The 16,258-nt window shown below is 36.6% G+C and overlaps 1 protein-coding gene across 1 annotated transcript; it reads left to right on the plus strand.

The window, feature by feature from the left end:
- The first annotated feature begins 1,279 nt into the window (after positions 1–1,279).
- LOC131071146 (disease resistance protein RPV1-like) lies at positions 1,280–13,225 on the plus strand. Its single transcript, XM_058006867.1, has 6 exons — positions 1,280–1,782; positions 6,949–9,222; positions 11,205–11,294; positions 11,442–11,728; positions 12,994–13,080; positions 13,194–13,225. The coding sequence occupies exons 1-6, from the start codon at positions 1,280–1,282 to the stop codon at positions 13,223–13,225; spliced, it is 3,273 nt and encodes a 1,090-aa protein (XP_057862850.1).
- The last annotated feature ends 3,033 nt before the right edge of the window (positions 13,226–16,258 follow it).

Consider the following 16,258-nt stretch of genomic DNA (forward strand, 5'->3'; position numbering starts at 1 on the left):
TCATGTGAATTTGATCTAAGATCTCTCATGATCTTATATAATTTCATTCTCTCAAGATTTATACCCATACTTTTTTGTAACCAATTTATTTATTCGTTAATCATGTAATTGAGATTAAATTTAATCTCTATTTCATATCCTCTACAATTCTATCACATCTAGTCAAATTTTCTTTGCACTAATTTCAAATTCTACTATATTGTTTACATCTTGTAATTATATTTCTCATGCTATCCCCAACCCATGACACATACCCTCCTTGTCAATACCTATTTTCTCTTCCCATCCTTTATTTTGCCTTCCATGCACTGTTACTATTCACTAATCTAACTTTTTCTATGAAATTATAGACTCACCTTCTACGTGGTTGACTAAGGGTCCCTATCACCAACTACTTATACCTAAAAATAATTGTTGATTATCACTATTATAGGCAATAATTTATAAGGCCTATAATTTCTAGATAATCTAAACATTAACTTTGAAATTTTATCTAAATCCATTGGTTTGAGCTCTACTTACACCTTGGAACTTTTGCGTTGATGTCAACGCCTTTATTTGACGCATCCAGCCAACATAGTTCACCCATGTCTACCCGAGCATTTCTGAGTGTAGCATTGATAACAATCTCGCTTTCGTTATGATTTGATGGGTGTCCATACCCTGTTCCAAAGTTCCTAATGTCACTGTTGCAGCAACCTTATGCGTTGATGTTCTATTGGTTGTTGCTACAAAATAAAATTGAGTATAGGGTAGCCGAGTGAGGGGAGAAGACTTAAAGTCGGGTCAATTAAGTGTTTGGGGGCGGAGCGAAGATCAACTCTGATATTGGGATGAGAAAGATGATGATTCGAAAGGGAAGGGAAGGGAAGGAGTAACATCCAAGGGCGGCATCGATGGTGAGAGCTGAAAGCGACGGAGACCAAGTTTGTATCGATGGGAGGAGTAGGAAGCGAGGAAGGAACCAAGTCTACATCGAAGGCGAGGAAGGAAACAATTTTGCATTGAGAAGTAATTTCGGGTAATTTTCATCGATGGTGAGGAAGGAACCAATTTTGTATCGATGGAAAGGGAGAGGGCATGACGTGTAGGAGAAAGACCAATAAGAGATGCTGGCCGTTCATGTTGGGTAGATCGGACGGAGGATTAAACATTTATAAAAGACGTTAAGGGGAGGAGGACGTTGATCGGATTTGAGTTCAAGATCTGAAAATTTGGGTTCAGTCCTCTGTTTTTTCTCTATCTTTAGTAAGCTTTTTCTCTGCAATCCACCTTTAAGATGGAACAATACAAACCTCCCACAACCAAACTTGCCTTCCAAAGCGATAAGAGGTATCATGTATTTCTGAGTTTCAGGGGAGAAGATGTGAGAAAGACACTGGTTGATCATCTGTTTCAAGCTCTATCTGCAGCAGGACTGAATGTCTTTATAGACAGTGAGAAATTGAAGAAGGGAGAAATGATTGGGTTGAGCTTGGAAATAGCGATCGAGAGCAGCGCCATACGCATTCCTGTATTTTCCAAAGGTTATGCAGATTCAACATGGTGTCTCAAGGAGGCCGCTGCAATGTTGAGCACTCCTGGCTTGATCATTCCTCTGTTTTATCATATGGATCCAACTCATGTTAGATATCCTGTCAAGGACTCAAGCCCCTATAGCCCATCATTTCTCAAACATTATGGCCATCCGGATCGACACCCAAGAGAAGAGGTAGATGATTGGAAGGATGCCCTTCACACGATCTGTTCTCGATCAGGCTGGTCGATGGATATAACTCAAGGGTAAGTTATTAACCTCTCACTTTCTGTTTGCTTTCTTATTTTTTGGTTAACTATTCCCATGGCTATCACTGGATAATACGTTACATATATGCTAATGAATGGGGTTATAGCGAGGGAGCTTGGGCTTCCAGTTTTGGAAATTTATATTTATAAAACAGGAGTTCAATCATTCAACGAGTTAGTATGGAATATATAAATTTTAATTTAAGGGTTTCAAAGTTTTTGTTTTAACAGTTTTATTAGTACTTTTATTTTTGTAAATAAATTTTGAGATTTGTATTGTTGATTTTAAGATTCAAGCTTTTGTTCTTATTAAATAAAAATGGGATAGGCCTCAATCTTATATAACAGTCAAAGAGCTAAAAAATCAGGGGTCTCGTGAGGGGTGGGAGTACCTTACAAAAGAATGAGTTGAGAAAACATAACCAAAATCAATTGACGAACACAATCGGCTAACAATAGAGAACAAGGCCAGAAATCAAAAGACACCAAAAAACAGAATCAAAACCACCAAATGAAGACACGAACCAATGGTCTAGCTGGTGGAGATCTTTTCAAATTGCCAATCTTGGTTAAGCACTTTTACCTTCTTCGAGAAAGATAATCTTTTGGTAGAGCATTTACTCGAAAAGATATGTAGGGACTTAGGAGTAGCCTTGACTCTAAAAACAGTATGCTCTAGCACAGTGGTAGAAGATTCAAGTTTTTTTTAAGAATTGCTATTTTAATAATTATGTTAGTATTTTTAAATTTTTATTAAATAAATTACAAAAGTTTAAATTCATGATAAGGACAAATTTGCAATAATTATAAGGATCTATTTTCATGTATCTATGTATGTATAGAATTATGTATCTAGCTTCTACAACCATACCTTAGCTAAACAATCACATGTGGGTGTAATGATCTTTCTTAAGAATTGTTGAATGCTTGTTTGGGGATGCAATTTGTACATTCTTCTTCTATGCTCATTTCTTGTTTTCATGTCATTATACACAACAAAATACATGTTGTAGCAAATGGTTGGATCTATGGAATTACATTCAACATAATACTTAACCATTTCATCATCTTATCCTGTATGTATAGGTTATTCTTCTTTCAAGAGTTTTGACTCATCTCTCTCTCGAAATTTAGCGCTAAATGTTTTCAAGTTAAAGGTTAATTTAATTGGTTGAATTACTTTCATCTATCCCATTTTGAGTAGACTTCCTAACAACACATTGTTGATTCATTTCTTTCAATTTTCTTACCATATATCCCATAGACTTATTTAGGGTAGATTGAAATTCTCTAGATAGCTCTTTATTTTAAATCTTAATGACTTTCTTGAAGTAGGCCTCCTCATTTTCATCACCCTTAGCTTCTTCTCTTCTGTTTTCCCTTCAGAAGTGCCTAATTTCTCTATCACTTTTTTGCACGAACCTACATGGCCTCACAATTAAGCTCATAAGAGAAGTTCTACTTCTTTAATACCACCATAATTTCCCTTACCAGAAAGTTTAATAAAAATAACAAATTAAATAAATATAAATCTCACTAGATATAAACCATAAACATTAGTATTAAAACAATTTTTTTCAAATGATGACAATTAATCATGCTCAACTAACTAGTCAATAAGTAAATACGCATAGAATGAATCAAACTCTAACATCAATTGATATTGACTATGATTAAAGATCTTTACAACCAATGATTTTTATGATAATCATCACAATAGAAACACACAACACTTACAATTTTACAACAAATGATGTACTCACAAAAAGATTAGTTTTTACTATAAAATTGAAGTTCTAATGCACTCCATGAGTGAGAATTCCATTAATAACCAAAGGAATTTCATTCTCTAGGTCTAATAATTAGCATTGTTTCATCTATTTATTACATTCTCGTATGGGTTTCACGTACAAAAGATCACATAAAGTGCTAAGAAGATACAATGACACAACATGAATGATTACAATTAAAATGTTTTCCTAGTTTTATATGCGACCCATCCAAAATATAAATTTAGTCATCCCAGCCCCAAAATGGTGCGACTTGGCCCAAATTTGAATTGCACATGGTACATCATAGGTTGATCTTAATGAGCTAGTAACATGTTACAACATAGGTTATCCTTACAAGCCTTACAAACATTCTCCTTGGAGGTTCAAAGTTTCTTCTTCATTTTGACTTGGCATAGGTTTAGTTGTATCTCCAAACTTCAATAATCAATAGCTCCTTGGCATGTGTTAGGCCACAACATTAATCTAGGCTTTGATATCCCTTAGGATGCATCAAGCCACAATTTTGATCCTTGACCTCTAATAGATTTTGGCATGTGTTGAGAAATAATATTGATCCACAATCTTTGATAGCTCCTTCCCATGCATCAAACAACCCCAATACTTGATCCCCAACAACTCCTAGGAATGGCCCAAGCAACAACTCTAATATCTCTTTGGGTGAGAATTATTATATCTATTTTTTGAAAAAGAAACATGAAAATACGCAACAAAATACATTTAGCAAATGGTTGGATCTATGGAATTACATTCAACATAATACTTAACCATTTCATCATCTTATCCTGTATGTATAGGTTATTCTTCTTTCAAGAGTTTTGCGTCATCTCTCTCTAGAAATTTAGCGCTAAATGTTTTCAAGTTAAATGTTAATTGAATTGGTTGAATTATTTTCATCTATCCCATTTTGAGTAGACTTCCTAACAACACATTGTTGATTCATTTCTTTCAATTTTCTTACCATCTATCCCATAGACTTTATTAGGGTAGATTGAAATTCTCTAGATAGCTCTTTATTTTAAATCTTAATGACTTTCTTGAAGTGGGCCTCCTCATTTTCATCACCCTTAGCTTCTTCTCTTCTATTTTCCCTTCACAAGTGCCTAGTTTCTCTATCACTTTTTTGCATGAACCTACATGGCCTCACAATTAAGCTCATAAGAGAAGTTCTACTTCTTTAATACCACCGTAATTTCCCTTACTAGAAAGTTTAATGAAAATAACAAATTTAATAAAAATAAATCTCACTAGATTTAAACCATAAACATTAGTATTAAAACATTTTTTTTCAAATGATGACAATTAATCATGCTCAACTAACTAGTCAATAAGTAAATACATATAGAATGAATCAAACTCTAACATCAATTTATATTGACTATGATTAAAGATCTTTACAACCAAATGATTTTTATGATAGTCATCACAATAGAAACACACAACACTTACAATTTTACAACAAATGATGTACTCATAAAAAGATTATTTTTTACTATAAAATTGAAGCTCTAGTGCACTCCATGAGTGAGAATTCCATTAATAACCAAAGGAATTTCATTCTCTAGGTCTAATAATTAACATTGTTTCATCTATTTATTACATTCTCGTACGGGTTTCACGTACAAAAGATCACATAAAGTGCTAAGAAGATACAATGACACAACATGAATGATTACAATTAAAATGTTTTCCTAGTTTTATATGCTACCCATCCAAAATATAAATTTAGTCATCCCAGCCCCAAAATGGTGCGACTTGGCCCAAATTTGAATTGCACATGGTACATCATAGGTTGATCTTAATGAGCTAGTAATACGTTACAACATAGGTTAGTCTTACAAGCCTTACAAACATTCTCCTTGGAGGTTCAAAGTTTCTTCTTCATTTTGACTTGGCATAGGTTTAGTTGTATCTCCAAACTTCAATACTCAATAGCTCCTTGGCATGTGTTAGGCCACAACATTAATCTAGGCTTTGATATCCCTTAGGATGCATCAAGCCACAATTTTGATCCTTGACCTCTAATAGATTTTGGCATGTGTTAAGAAATAATATCAATCCACAATCTTTCATAGCTCCTTCCCATGCATCAAACAACCCCAATACTTGATCCCCAACAACTCCTAGAAATGGCCCAAGCAACAACTCTAATATCTCTTTGGATGAGAATTATTATATCTATTTTTTAAAAAAGGAACATGAAAATATTCTTTAAGAAGAATGACTAATCTAATCCACATAAGTGAAACATTTAATGTTTTAATGCAAGAGTCAAAATTTGGCTTCCATGGACAAATGACTAAGCTTTCCTCTTTAATAAAACAAGCTCAATTATTTCATATTTTATCCCTATAGACTTTATTTAAAAAAATGCTATAAAAATCCCTTTACTAGGACACTTATATAGCTATCATCCGATCCCATTTTTGATGAATCCAATTTGATACAAGGTATCGAGTTTGTTTGATATTCCAAAAGTTTGCATTGAATTAATTTCCTTTAGGTTCATTTGTCCTATTTGCTATAAGTAGATGACTAGTGACCACATAAACAGCATTTTTTCTTAGTGACAGAAAGTCCTGACATGAATTACAATACTCAAGCTAAATGGAGGAGACTTCCACCGATGTGTTGCTTATATAGCCATGGCCGCCATTTCCAAAAGCATTCGTGACTGAATTCTAGGGTGAAGGAAATAGCGCAGTGTCAACCAAAACATTCTTGTGGCTGTTCAAATGGGAAATACTATGAAAAACGCAATAAACAACTCCAAAATTTATAATTTTTCGAACTCTTGATCTTACCAATGCCTCCATCACCAACATTCACAAGCTTAAAACTCGGACAATCTGCGTTCTAGTAGGGAATAGCCTGGACATTAAACAAACCAAATAAAAATGCATGGAAAATATACAATTGCTATCTGAACTCATAGCTGTCACCCTCTTCGACACGCTCATTGAATGACTCTGCAACTAAAGAAACCATAGTGAGCTACGTTACAGTAAAGATTAAATGTTTGACCTTCTAATTTCCTACATTGTACATGCTAGCAGACGTTAAAATATTCCATCGTGCTGTGACTGTATAAGAATGCCTCTCGACGTTATAAGAGGAGATATGAGCAAACCCATATAATTTAACAATCTCTTATTTTCAACTTGAAAAATTAACTACATGATGATGATATTGATGCACCTTCATATAGAGGTCTTCCAACACTTTTTAATAAAAACCAAACTGTTTCCAAATAGCACAAGGACAATTCTTTAAAAATAAACTGTTCTAAATTCTGGTTTTGTGACAACTCTTTAATAGTAGTAGAATAAGTAATACTTTTGCAGTTTTTATTGATCCGCTTTAACCATTGCAGCTACGAAGCTCGACTTGTAAAGATGGTAGTGAATGATTTGATTAAGACATTGGATAGAGTGCCGCTAGAAGTTGCAAGGCATCCAGTGGGTATGAGCACTTTAAAGAATACACTCATTCAGAGATTAAATCTCAATTCAAGGGATGAGGTGACTAAAGTTGGAATATGGGGTGTTGGTGGAATTGGCAAGACCACAGTTGCCAAAGCCATGTACAATCAAATCTATTCTGATTTTGATGCTGCTTCTTTTCTATTTAATGTCCGCGCCACTGTTGCAGAGTCCACAGGCCTTCCAAAATTGCAGGAAATAATTCTCAGAAATTTATCCGGATATGGTGGAAATGTGGACAATGTTGATAAGGGTATATCGTTGTTCAGGGATCGCTTGGGAGGAAAGCGTGTGCTGCTTGTGTTGGATGATGTGAATACTGTTGTACAATTGAATGCTCTGGTTGGAGATTGGCTGGCTCTTGGCAGCAGAGTTATTGTAACTTCTAGAGACAAGCACATTCTTAATGTTGCTCAAGTCTTACCAGAATGCATCCACGAGATGAATGGATTAGAGATAAACGAAAGCCTCCAGTTATTTAGCTGGTATGCTTTCCTCAGACCATCTCCAAGACCCAGTTATGAAGATCTGTCCCGGAGAATAGTGGAAGCTTGTAAAGGGCATCCTCTTTCGCTAGAAGTGATTGGGTCCTTCTTGTATGATAAGCAGGATGACGCAGGTTGCTGGATGGAAGCTCTTGAAAACATCACCCTCTATCCAGAAATTCACGAAAAACTCTACATCAGTTATAAGGCTCTTAGCGATGAGGAAAAAGAAATATTCCTTGACATCGCTTGCTTCTTCATTGGAGAAGACAAATCATGTCCCATCATTTTTTGGAAATCTTTGTACAAGAAGGTAGACACTGCTGTATCCAGTCTTTCAATGAAGTTATTGATAAAGATCGAAGATGGTGTGTTTGGTATGCATGACCATTTGCGAGACATGGGTCGAACTATTGCTGAGAAAGAAAAAGAGGGTACCCGACTATGGGAGCTTGCCCAATTAAGCACCATATCCCACAACATCAATTTCTCTCGCCTTCGACTCAGTGGAGGCAATCCACAAAGACTCGAAATGTTGTATGGACCTGATCTTCGCTATCTTCATTTGCAGAATCTGTCCATTGAAGACATAATGAAAGACCCACTAGCCATGGTACCACCAAATTTGGTATGGTTAAGGCTGGAAAGTTGTAACTGTGGTAATAAAATGGATGGAGGAATAAAGAAGCCACGCCACTCCAAATTTGTGAGCAACAACATTTGGCAATTGAAGACGTTGCAGTTAAGACATTGCTATGGTGTCTCCAGCCTTTCTCTTTCCTCTCTATTTTCACTCCCCAACATACAACTTCAACACCTGGACCTGAAAGGGTATAGGAGCTTAGAGAGCCTCCCTGATGCCATTGCTAAACTGTCACACCTGCAGCACTTGGACTTGACAGGGTTGAAAAGTTTGAAGAACCTCCCCGATGTCATTGGCAACCTGTCAAATTTACAGTACCTAAATTTGAGAAGCTGTTTGAAGTTAGAGACCCTCCCTAATACTATTGGCAAGTTGTCAAAGTTGCAGCATTTGGACTTGAGGGACTGTCAAATTTTAAAATACCTTCCTCCTACCATTGGCTACCTGTCACAGCTGCGGCATTTGGACTTAGGAGAATGTACACTGTTAAATAGTGTCCCTGATACTATTGGGAATCTGTCACAACTGGAGTACTTGGACTTGGAAAGGTGTATATTCCTCATGAACCTTCCTAACACCATTGGCAACCTGTCACAACTGCAGTACTTGGACTTGAGCAAGATGATTGTCTTAAATAATCTCCCTAGTAGCATTGGCAGACTGTCAAAACTGCGGCACTTTGACATGAGAGCATGTGTTACAATAAATAAACTTCCTGATAGTATTGCCAACTTGTCACAGCTGCAATTCTTGGATGTGGGAATGTGCTCCTTGAATAGCCTCCCTAATAGCATTGGTAGACTGTCACAGCTGCGGCACTTGGACTTGAGAGGGTGCCACATGGATTACCTCCCTGATAGCATTGGCAATCTATCACAGCTCCAGCACTTGGACTTGAGAGGGTGCAGAAAGTTAAATGCCCTTCCTAATACCATTGGGAACCTGTCACAGTTACAGTTCTTGAAATTACGAGGGTGTGAAAGGTTAAATAACATCAACATTCCACAGTTGGAGCATTTGGACTTGGGAATGGGAGAGTAAGCAATCAACGTTACAATTCATGCGGGTGATATCATTAGGTAATCTGCTTGGACTTAAAAAGAATATGTAGGTTCAAATAACCTCCCTGGTTCTATTTGCAGCTTGTTAGAGCTAATGCACTTTTAACTGTAAGATGATTCCTTAACAGTAGTCTTTTAGGATTCTAGTTGAGTATCCCGTATTGCTAGGACAGCAATTGAGTGCTGAAAGTGTATTGAATAGAATTGTGTAGAGGTTTAAATTTTTATTGATATTTTTTATTATATATGAGATGGATTTTATGATTTTGATATCGTTTTTGGTTTTTTTTGTTGAATAGTTTTATATAGCCTGTACACCGTACCACGAGCAGTCCATCAAGTGGCATCATTCCTCCGGTCAACAAGTATGAAGCAGATTGAACTGCTAACCATCGATCTGCCTAGGACTGGGATTCGAACATCAGACCACCCGTATTCACATACTACCGTTGCATTACGCGGTGAACCCCAAGCCCTTGCCTTTTGTTAAAAGTAAGAGACTGTTCTATTTGAAGGAAAAGATCATTATTAAGATAAATAAATTCAGAAACACTGGCTAATAATTAATACATGTGCATAACTAAGCATTTTAGAGCTTGGTTTTGCAAGAGTAGGCTGCATCTGAACTAAAACTCTGTCATGTAAAATAATTTTCAAACCAGACTTTGTAAAGAAGGCTACCGGATTGCATGTTCATATTTACTATTAAGCATATTGATTTAAATGTTGGGTAACCCACACCCACAATTTTAATAATGGGTAGTTAGCAAGGTTATCATGGGATTATTTATCTCTAAACAAATATGTTAACAATTGTATAAAATTAACTTTTAGAGTTGTATTTTCATCTAACACCATCATTATATATGTTTCTTAGGTTGTATGAGTGGGAGATATGATATCCAATGGAGCACTTAAACAGTTGGGTTGGAAGGGAGGAGGGGTGAGGCTATAAGAAGAGTCATAAATCATATATGATTAACGAATTTAGAATTTTTAGGATGTGAACTATATCATAAAAAAATTAACTATAAGTTACAAAATTATTTTACTGTGGTTTAAACGTTTATATATAATATTCATTTTTTAAAATCTGTCTATTCTGACATTTTCTATAGCTACGAGAAAATTAATAGTTTGATCTTATGTAAGGGCACTTGCTTACATTTGATATTTGTCCTTCCATTTCTCTCTCTCTCTCTCTCTCTCTCTCTATCTATCTATCTTTTTCCCTCTCTATCTCTCTCTGTGCCTCCCTCAATAATGTCTTTTTCACCTTCTTCCTCTCTCACTCTTGCCCCATCTATCTTAAACTAGCCAAATCCTTTTCTATTTTCTACTCTATAGTTGACACATTCTGTCTCTTGTTTGTATTCGAGTAAATTTTAGATGTTTGATTATCATCATTATTATTAGTTGTAATTGTAGACTTAAAATTTAAATAACTTTTATTAAGAAAGTTATATTTTTGTTATGCAAACACTCGATCACTTAAGGAATTTTTATATAAATTCAAAATAAATGTCAATGCAAATATTACACATTGTATATATTTTTTAAAATTTTTATGGATAGATCAATTCATAATTGCAAACTATAGATGTGCAAATGTGATTAATTTTAAAGAAGTGGCCTAGACAACAAGTTTTCATATTTTAGAGATTCATTCCGACATCACTATGTTTTGACATATTGACAAGTCATTTGGGACGTCTTTGATGATATATCTTCATTTTATGAGTATCACTATTTTAATCTTTTAATTTATGAACATTTATTTCTAAATGCATTAAAAATCTCACATGTTATATCTTGACTAAGAAAAAATTGGTTGTTTGTTAATTATATTAAAGAAGATTTATTTTTCTTTCATTTTTCAACTTGCAAGCTATCTAATTTTATGGGAATCGCTTAAAATAAAACAAATAAGAATAATAATTACGTGTTATCGGGAAAAGGAGCCGGTGTGGCGCTAGGGTTCGGAGTGGTCTCTGCGTTGCAGGAGATGTTGCAGAGGAAGATGGCAAAGGAGATGATGAGGATGCCAGGTGGTTGGCAGTCATTTTTTAGTGGGGTTTCCTAGAGTTTGTACCTTGGCCTGCGAGGCCTCTTCTCTCTCCCCCTCTCTTGCCCACGATTGCATGCTTTGCTTGTCCTCTATTTGTGGGGGTGGACGACATTGGTGGTGCTTGCAGTGCCTGCTTCCTGCTTGTGGCTACGATCGATTTTGGAGGTGGTGTTGCTTTTTCTCCGGGAGGTGTTGGTCTTTCGCCTTGGCGTCGGGATGGGGGTTTAGAGCCTCGTGGTTCTACTTCACCCTTTGTGGCTATTTTCTCAGTCTACGCTATGGGTGGCGGGAGTTGTGTCGAGCTTAGGGTGTGGGTTGCAGATGGAGATGCAAACGAGGATGGAGGTGAAGTTATGGATGGAGTGGGGTCTGTCATTGGTTGCTCAGTGTTGTGGCTGCTTTTCCTGTGTGCAGGTCCGTTTGTTGGTGAGGCTTGGCTGTGGGAGATTTATTATTTGCAGCTCGCCCTATGTCGCCCCTTTGTTGTTGTGGGTTCCTTTGGGCACTGCTTCCTCACCCTTTCTTTGTGGATGGTGTGCGCGTTGTGGATGGTGTGTCCTGCCGCTCTTGGGCACCTGTGGTTGGGACTTTTGTTGCTCTTAGAGATGTCCCTGTCTTTGTGGCGTGAAGGGGTTGGTGCAATGTGGTGGCTTTTCCCTAGGCTATTCTCCCTCTTGGCCTGACTGTTGCTTCTGTGTGGTGGTTTTCCGGTTGCTAGAAGGTTGCTTTTCTAGGTCTTGGTGGAGGGTTTGTTTTGGATGTGTTGTGCTCCTGTGCCAGAAGTATTGTTGCCCTGCTATTGGTGAGGTGTGGGGGAGGTGTTTGGGATCCAGGTGGAGCTACCGTGGATTGGCCTTTCCTTAGTGTCTTGGGCTCTTCTCTCCCCTTGGGGGCTGTATGTTTCCCTTGGAGTGGTATCTGTTTTTGTAGGGGGCCTCTGTGTAGGGGGTCTTTTTGTCCTTGTTGTGTTACCTTTTAAGGTTTCCTCTTAATGGTTGTGGGTGCATCCCTTTTCCTATTTTTGTCAAGAGGTTCTTTGGTGTTATTCAGGCTTTCATCATTCTTTTTTTCTCAGTCTGTCCTATTGAGGTTGCGTTTCCTTCTTCTATGGCGAAGAGTTGTGGACTGAGTTTTGTGGGATGGATCCTATTGGGGGCTTCAAAGGCCCTATTTTTTGAGGAGGGAAGCATGATTGTTAATCTCTCCTTATTGTGAGGTTTATGTCCTTTTTCTTTTATAGAGGTGGAGATTTTGGTGTTGCTAGTTTTCTTGAAGTTGAATTGGTTCAAGCCTCTTCTTTAGCATAAGTTTTTTGGGAGCCTTTTTAAAACCTATTTATCTAGCTAACCATCATGGTTTTGTTTCTTCGTTGCTGGACTTTGTTTCGTGGTTTTAAGCTATGTGGATTGAAGCTATGTGGATTGAAGTTGTGTTCTCTCTGTTGATGGTTTCCATCTTCTTAGTCCCTTTAGAGGTGGGTACATGTCCTACTGACATGGAAAGGAGCTTTGCTAGAAGGGGAGTGACTATCAGATGCTTTGTGTTTGGTGGCTTCATTTTGTTGGTTTTGGGAGCCATTACAAAACCCAACTTGAAGGTTAGGGGAACCTTTCTAAACCCCCTTATTTTTGTTTACTTCTTAATGCTTAGTTTGTTGGACCTTACTGGGTCCATGATAGGTTATGGGAGCCTTGTAAAACCCATGGGCTGGCTGGATGCTATTAGTTTTAAAGGGCCCAGTTTGGCCAGTTATTGTTTTTTGTTAGGTAAGGGCTTGGTTGGGAGCTAGAAGAACTCTGTGCCGGTTGAGGGTGCCTGTAATACCCTCATTATTATGGGGTTTGGTCTTGGGCTGTTTGTTGGCTGTCTTTTTTTGCAGCTTTAGTTGTAGGTTGTGAGAGCCTATTCTAAAAACCCATGTATTTGGCTTTTATTTCATGATTCTTTGGCGCTTTCATGTTCCTTTTGTTATGACAACTTTCTGGTTGAGGGTTCTAGATTCATTCATAATCTATTTGTAAAGGGTTTTGGGTCCCTTCAAAACCAATTTTTTCCTTAATAAAAAGTAATTATGTGTTATGAATATTCACTCCAAAATTTTATCTTTTTTAATATTTTTAGGTTTATCATAATGTAACATATTGGAAAGAAAAATGTATACTTCCTTTGAAAATTATTCTAGATTAATTAACTAGTCTAGATATCATGCAAAAAATAAAGTATCAATTTTATAATTTTCATTTGTTATAAGATTATTTTATTTTAGTCATAATTCAAATAATTAATGTTTAATAATTAACATAATTTTTAACTTTGTCAAAACAAGTGAATGTTGAATAGGGGGTCCATTTTTTTTTTTAACCGTGCTTCCCACTTGTTCCCGCTTGCTCAAGTTGGTGTTGTCTATGATGAATGTTGTAGGGGGGCCTCTTTATAGGCTTCCCAATCTCCGGGGAGCTAAAACCGTGAGCCTCATGCTTGTCCTTTGCCCTCTATGGAACGTCTGGTGGTGGAATCTTTCTAGCATTCTCCCTTGCCTCAATATCGATTTGATTCCTTTTTTGCAGATGTAGAACCTTCCACATGCGTGGATAAACTAGTCAAATGGATCATGAAAAAGATAGGAAAAGTGTCTGACACTCCTGCATCTTGGGTGGAATGCGTGGTAAAAGAATATCTAGTGGAGATCCCTGATGTGTTGTTGAATACAATGATTGTAGAGTTAAGCCTTTCTCTAGTGAGTAAGTTCTTTGCTTTTTTATCCCTCCTTGGACCAGGTTAGGAAGTGGATAGCCACTAAGTGGAAAATGAAAGGTAGAGTAACTATAAATGCTATGTCTAATGGTCTTTTCCTCTTTAGCTTCATTAATCAACATGATATGGTTTGCATCCTAAAGGATGGACCTTGGGCTTATGGAAGTAGTGACTTCCATTCCCTTTGTAAATGGAAGCCGAATCTTGACTCATGAAAGGATTCGGGTGTTGTGGCCCCTACCTGGATTTGTCTCCCTAGTCTTCCCCTAGAGTTTTGGAATCTAGGAGTTTTTAAGGGGATTGCCAATTCCTTAAGTAAATTCCTTGTAGTTGATTGTATCACCCAAATTAAATCTAGATTATTGTTTGCTAGAATCTATGTTAATGTTGCTATCAATACTATGTTACTGACCAAGGTGACACTCCTCTCCATGTTGGGATCTTGGATCCAACCAATAGAGTATGAGAATGCAAAATCCTTTTGTCAAACCTGCAATAGATATAGGCACCTTAGCACAACCCACAAGAAAAATATGGGGGCAAAGAAACAACTACCTAGGGTATTAGATAAATCAGAGAAGGTTCATTGCAAGACTCTTGATATTGACCTGGAGAAGGTTCCCCTATCTAGTCATGGCCTTTCTAATCAGGAGATTGAGAATAATCTTGCTAAGGACAAAAAAAAACAAATGTATGACATGATGACATCTTCATCAAATAGTTTCAGGTAGGGTAGTAAAATCCCACTACCTGCATATCATAAATCTGAGGATCAAACGAAAGAAGTTGTCACTAAGGAAGGGGAAATGGTGATTGATCTGAACCATAACCTAGTTCAACAATTGATTACTTTGGGAGGAGATGAACCCAAGTTAACAAAGGATGGAGAACCAAAGGACCCTTCCCAAGATAAGGAGAATATTAACTCGAAGAATCAGTTGAAGACTAAAGAAAAAAAGTAATGGAGGTTTTTTCAACCTCAAGGAAAACTTACAAGTATTGGGCTTCTCTTCTACCCCCTGACTACCAGGTCAAAATTTTGGCTATCGGAGGATGAAAGTGATGACGAAGAATGGACCTAGGTAACTACAAAGAATAAAAAGAAGAAAAAAGTGGATGTTGAAGGTGAGGGTAAATTAGGGAGATCTTCACTTGAAAGATGTCAGGTTAAAGGGTGCAACCAAGGAGGTTATAGTAGGAAGACAGGGAATGGGTGGCTCCAAGAAGTTGAGTCCCACTTTTGGGCAAAACGTGGAAGTGTTTTCCCTATTTTTCAAATTTTTTGTTGATTGATGTCAAAATTTGAGGCACTTAGAGATTGAATCTGAAAAAACTTCAGCAATAGAAAATGTAGTGCTCGAAGTCAAATTTTCAAATATGTAATTTATTTCAATACCCACATGGTAGAAATTACATTTTAGTAGGAATGTTTAAAAACCACTTTTTCAAAATGTCTATTTCAGGACCATACCACACATGTGTACAACCACCATATTTTGACGTAAATAATTGAATTTTTGCAAATCCTTATGGGAAAAGATACCGAAGACACCAAATATTGATGATAATATTTTATCTTATTTTTTTATTGAATATATTTTTTCTAATTAATTTTTAATTTACTATAAAGTACATTTTCAAAACATTTGGTGTACGATCACCATAATTTGATGAAAATTTCATATTTTAATCTTCAAAATAATTGTATGTAGATTGATGTCATATAATTTATTTTCCAAAACACCTAAAAACAAAAAAGTTATTAAAGTTTTACTGAACCTCACTATTTTACATTTAGGTACCACTTTTGATTAATAAATGATGCAAAAATAGTAAGAATATTCATATCACTATGAAATTATATTTTTTAAATCTGGACAGTGATAACTCTAATGAGTTTTCGCTTCATAAAAAAATACGATTAGGAAGGCCTTCAAAAAATTATGGCAAGGCAGAAATCTGGTATTCTAGTGCCTTAGCCATTTTTTTGGAGGTCCAAGCATAGGCTTGGTCCCACCAAGACTAAGGGTAATTGCACAAAGATAATGTTTAGAAAAGTGGACACCACCCAAAAAAAACATGGAAAAACAAGCAGCGCGTATGCGGTTCTAAAATTTGAATTCACCGCATACGTGCTTAGGTTTGTTGTTCCCGAGCTCAGAGAAGGTAGCGCATACGCGCTGCTTTTAG

This window comes from Cryptomeria japonica, chromosome 9, assembly GCF_030272615.1.
Source record: "Cryptomeria japonica chromosome 9, Sugi_1.0, whole genome shotgun sequence".
NCBI classification, from domain to species: Eukaryota; Viridiplantae; Streptophyta; class Pinopsida; order Cupressales; family Cupressaceae; genus Cryptomeria; species Cryptomeria japonica.

Bases quoted from the DNA above. Each gene is read 5' to 3' on its own strand.
- LOC131071146 (XM_058006867.1), top strand. From the start codon at position 1,280: ATGGAACAATACAAACCTCCCACAACCAAACTTGCCTTCCAAAGCGAT. The intron at 9,223-11,204 runs GTAAGCAATCAA...TATCGGGAAAAG, and splicing joins TTGGACTTGGGAATGGGAGA to GAGCCGGTGTGGCGCTAGGG. The intron at 11,729-12,993 runs GTCCGTTTGTTG...GGTCCATGATAG, and splicing joins GCTGCTTTTCCTGTGTGCAG to GTTATGGGAGCCTTGTAAAA.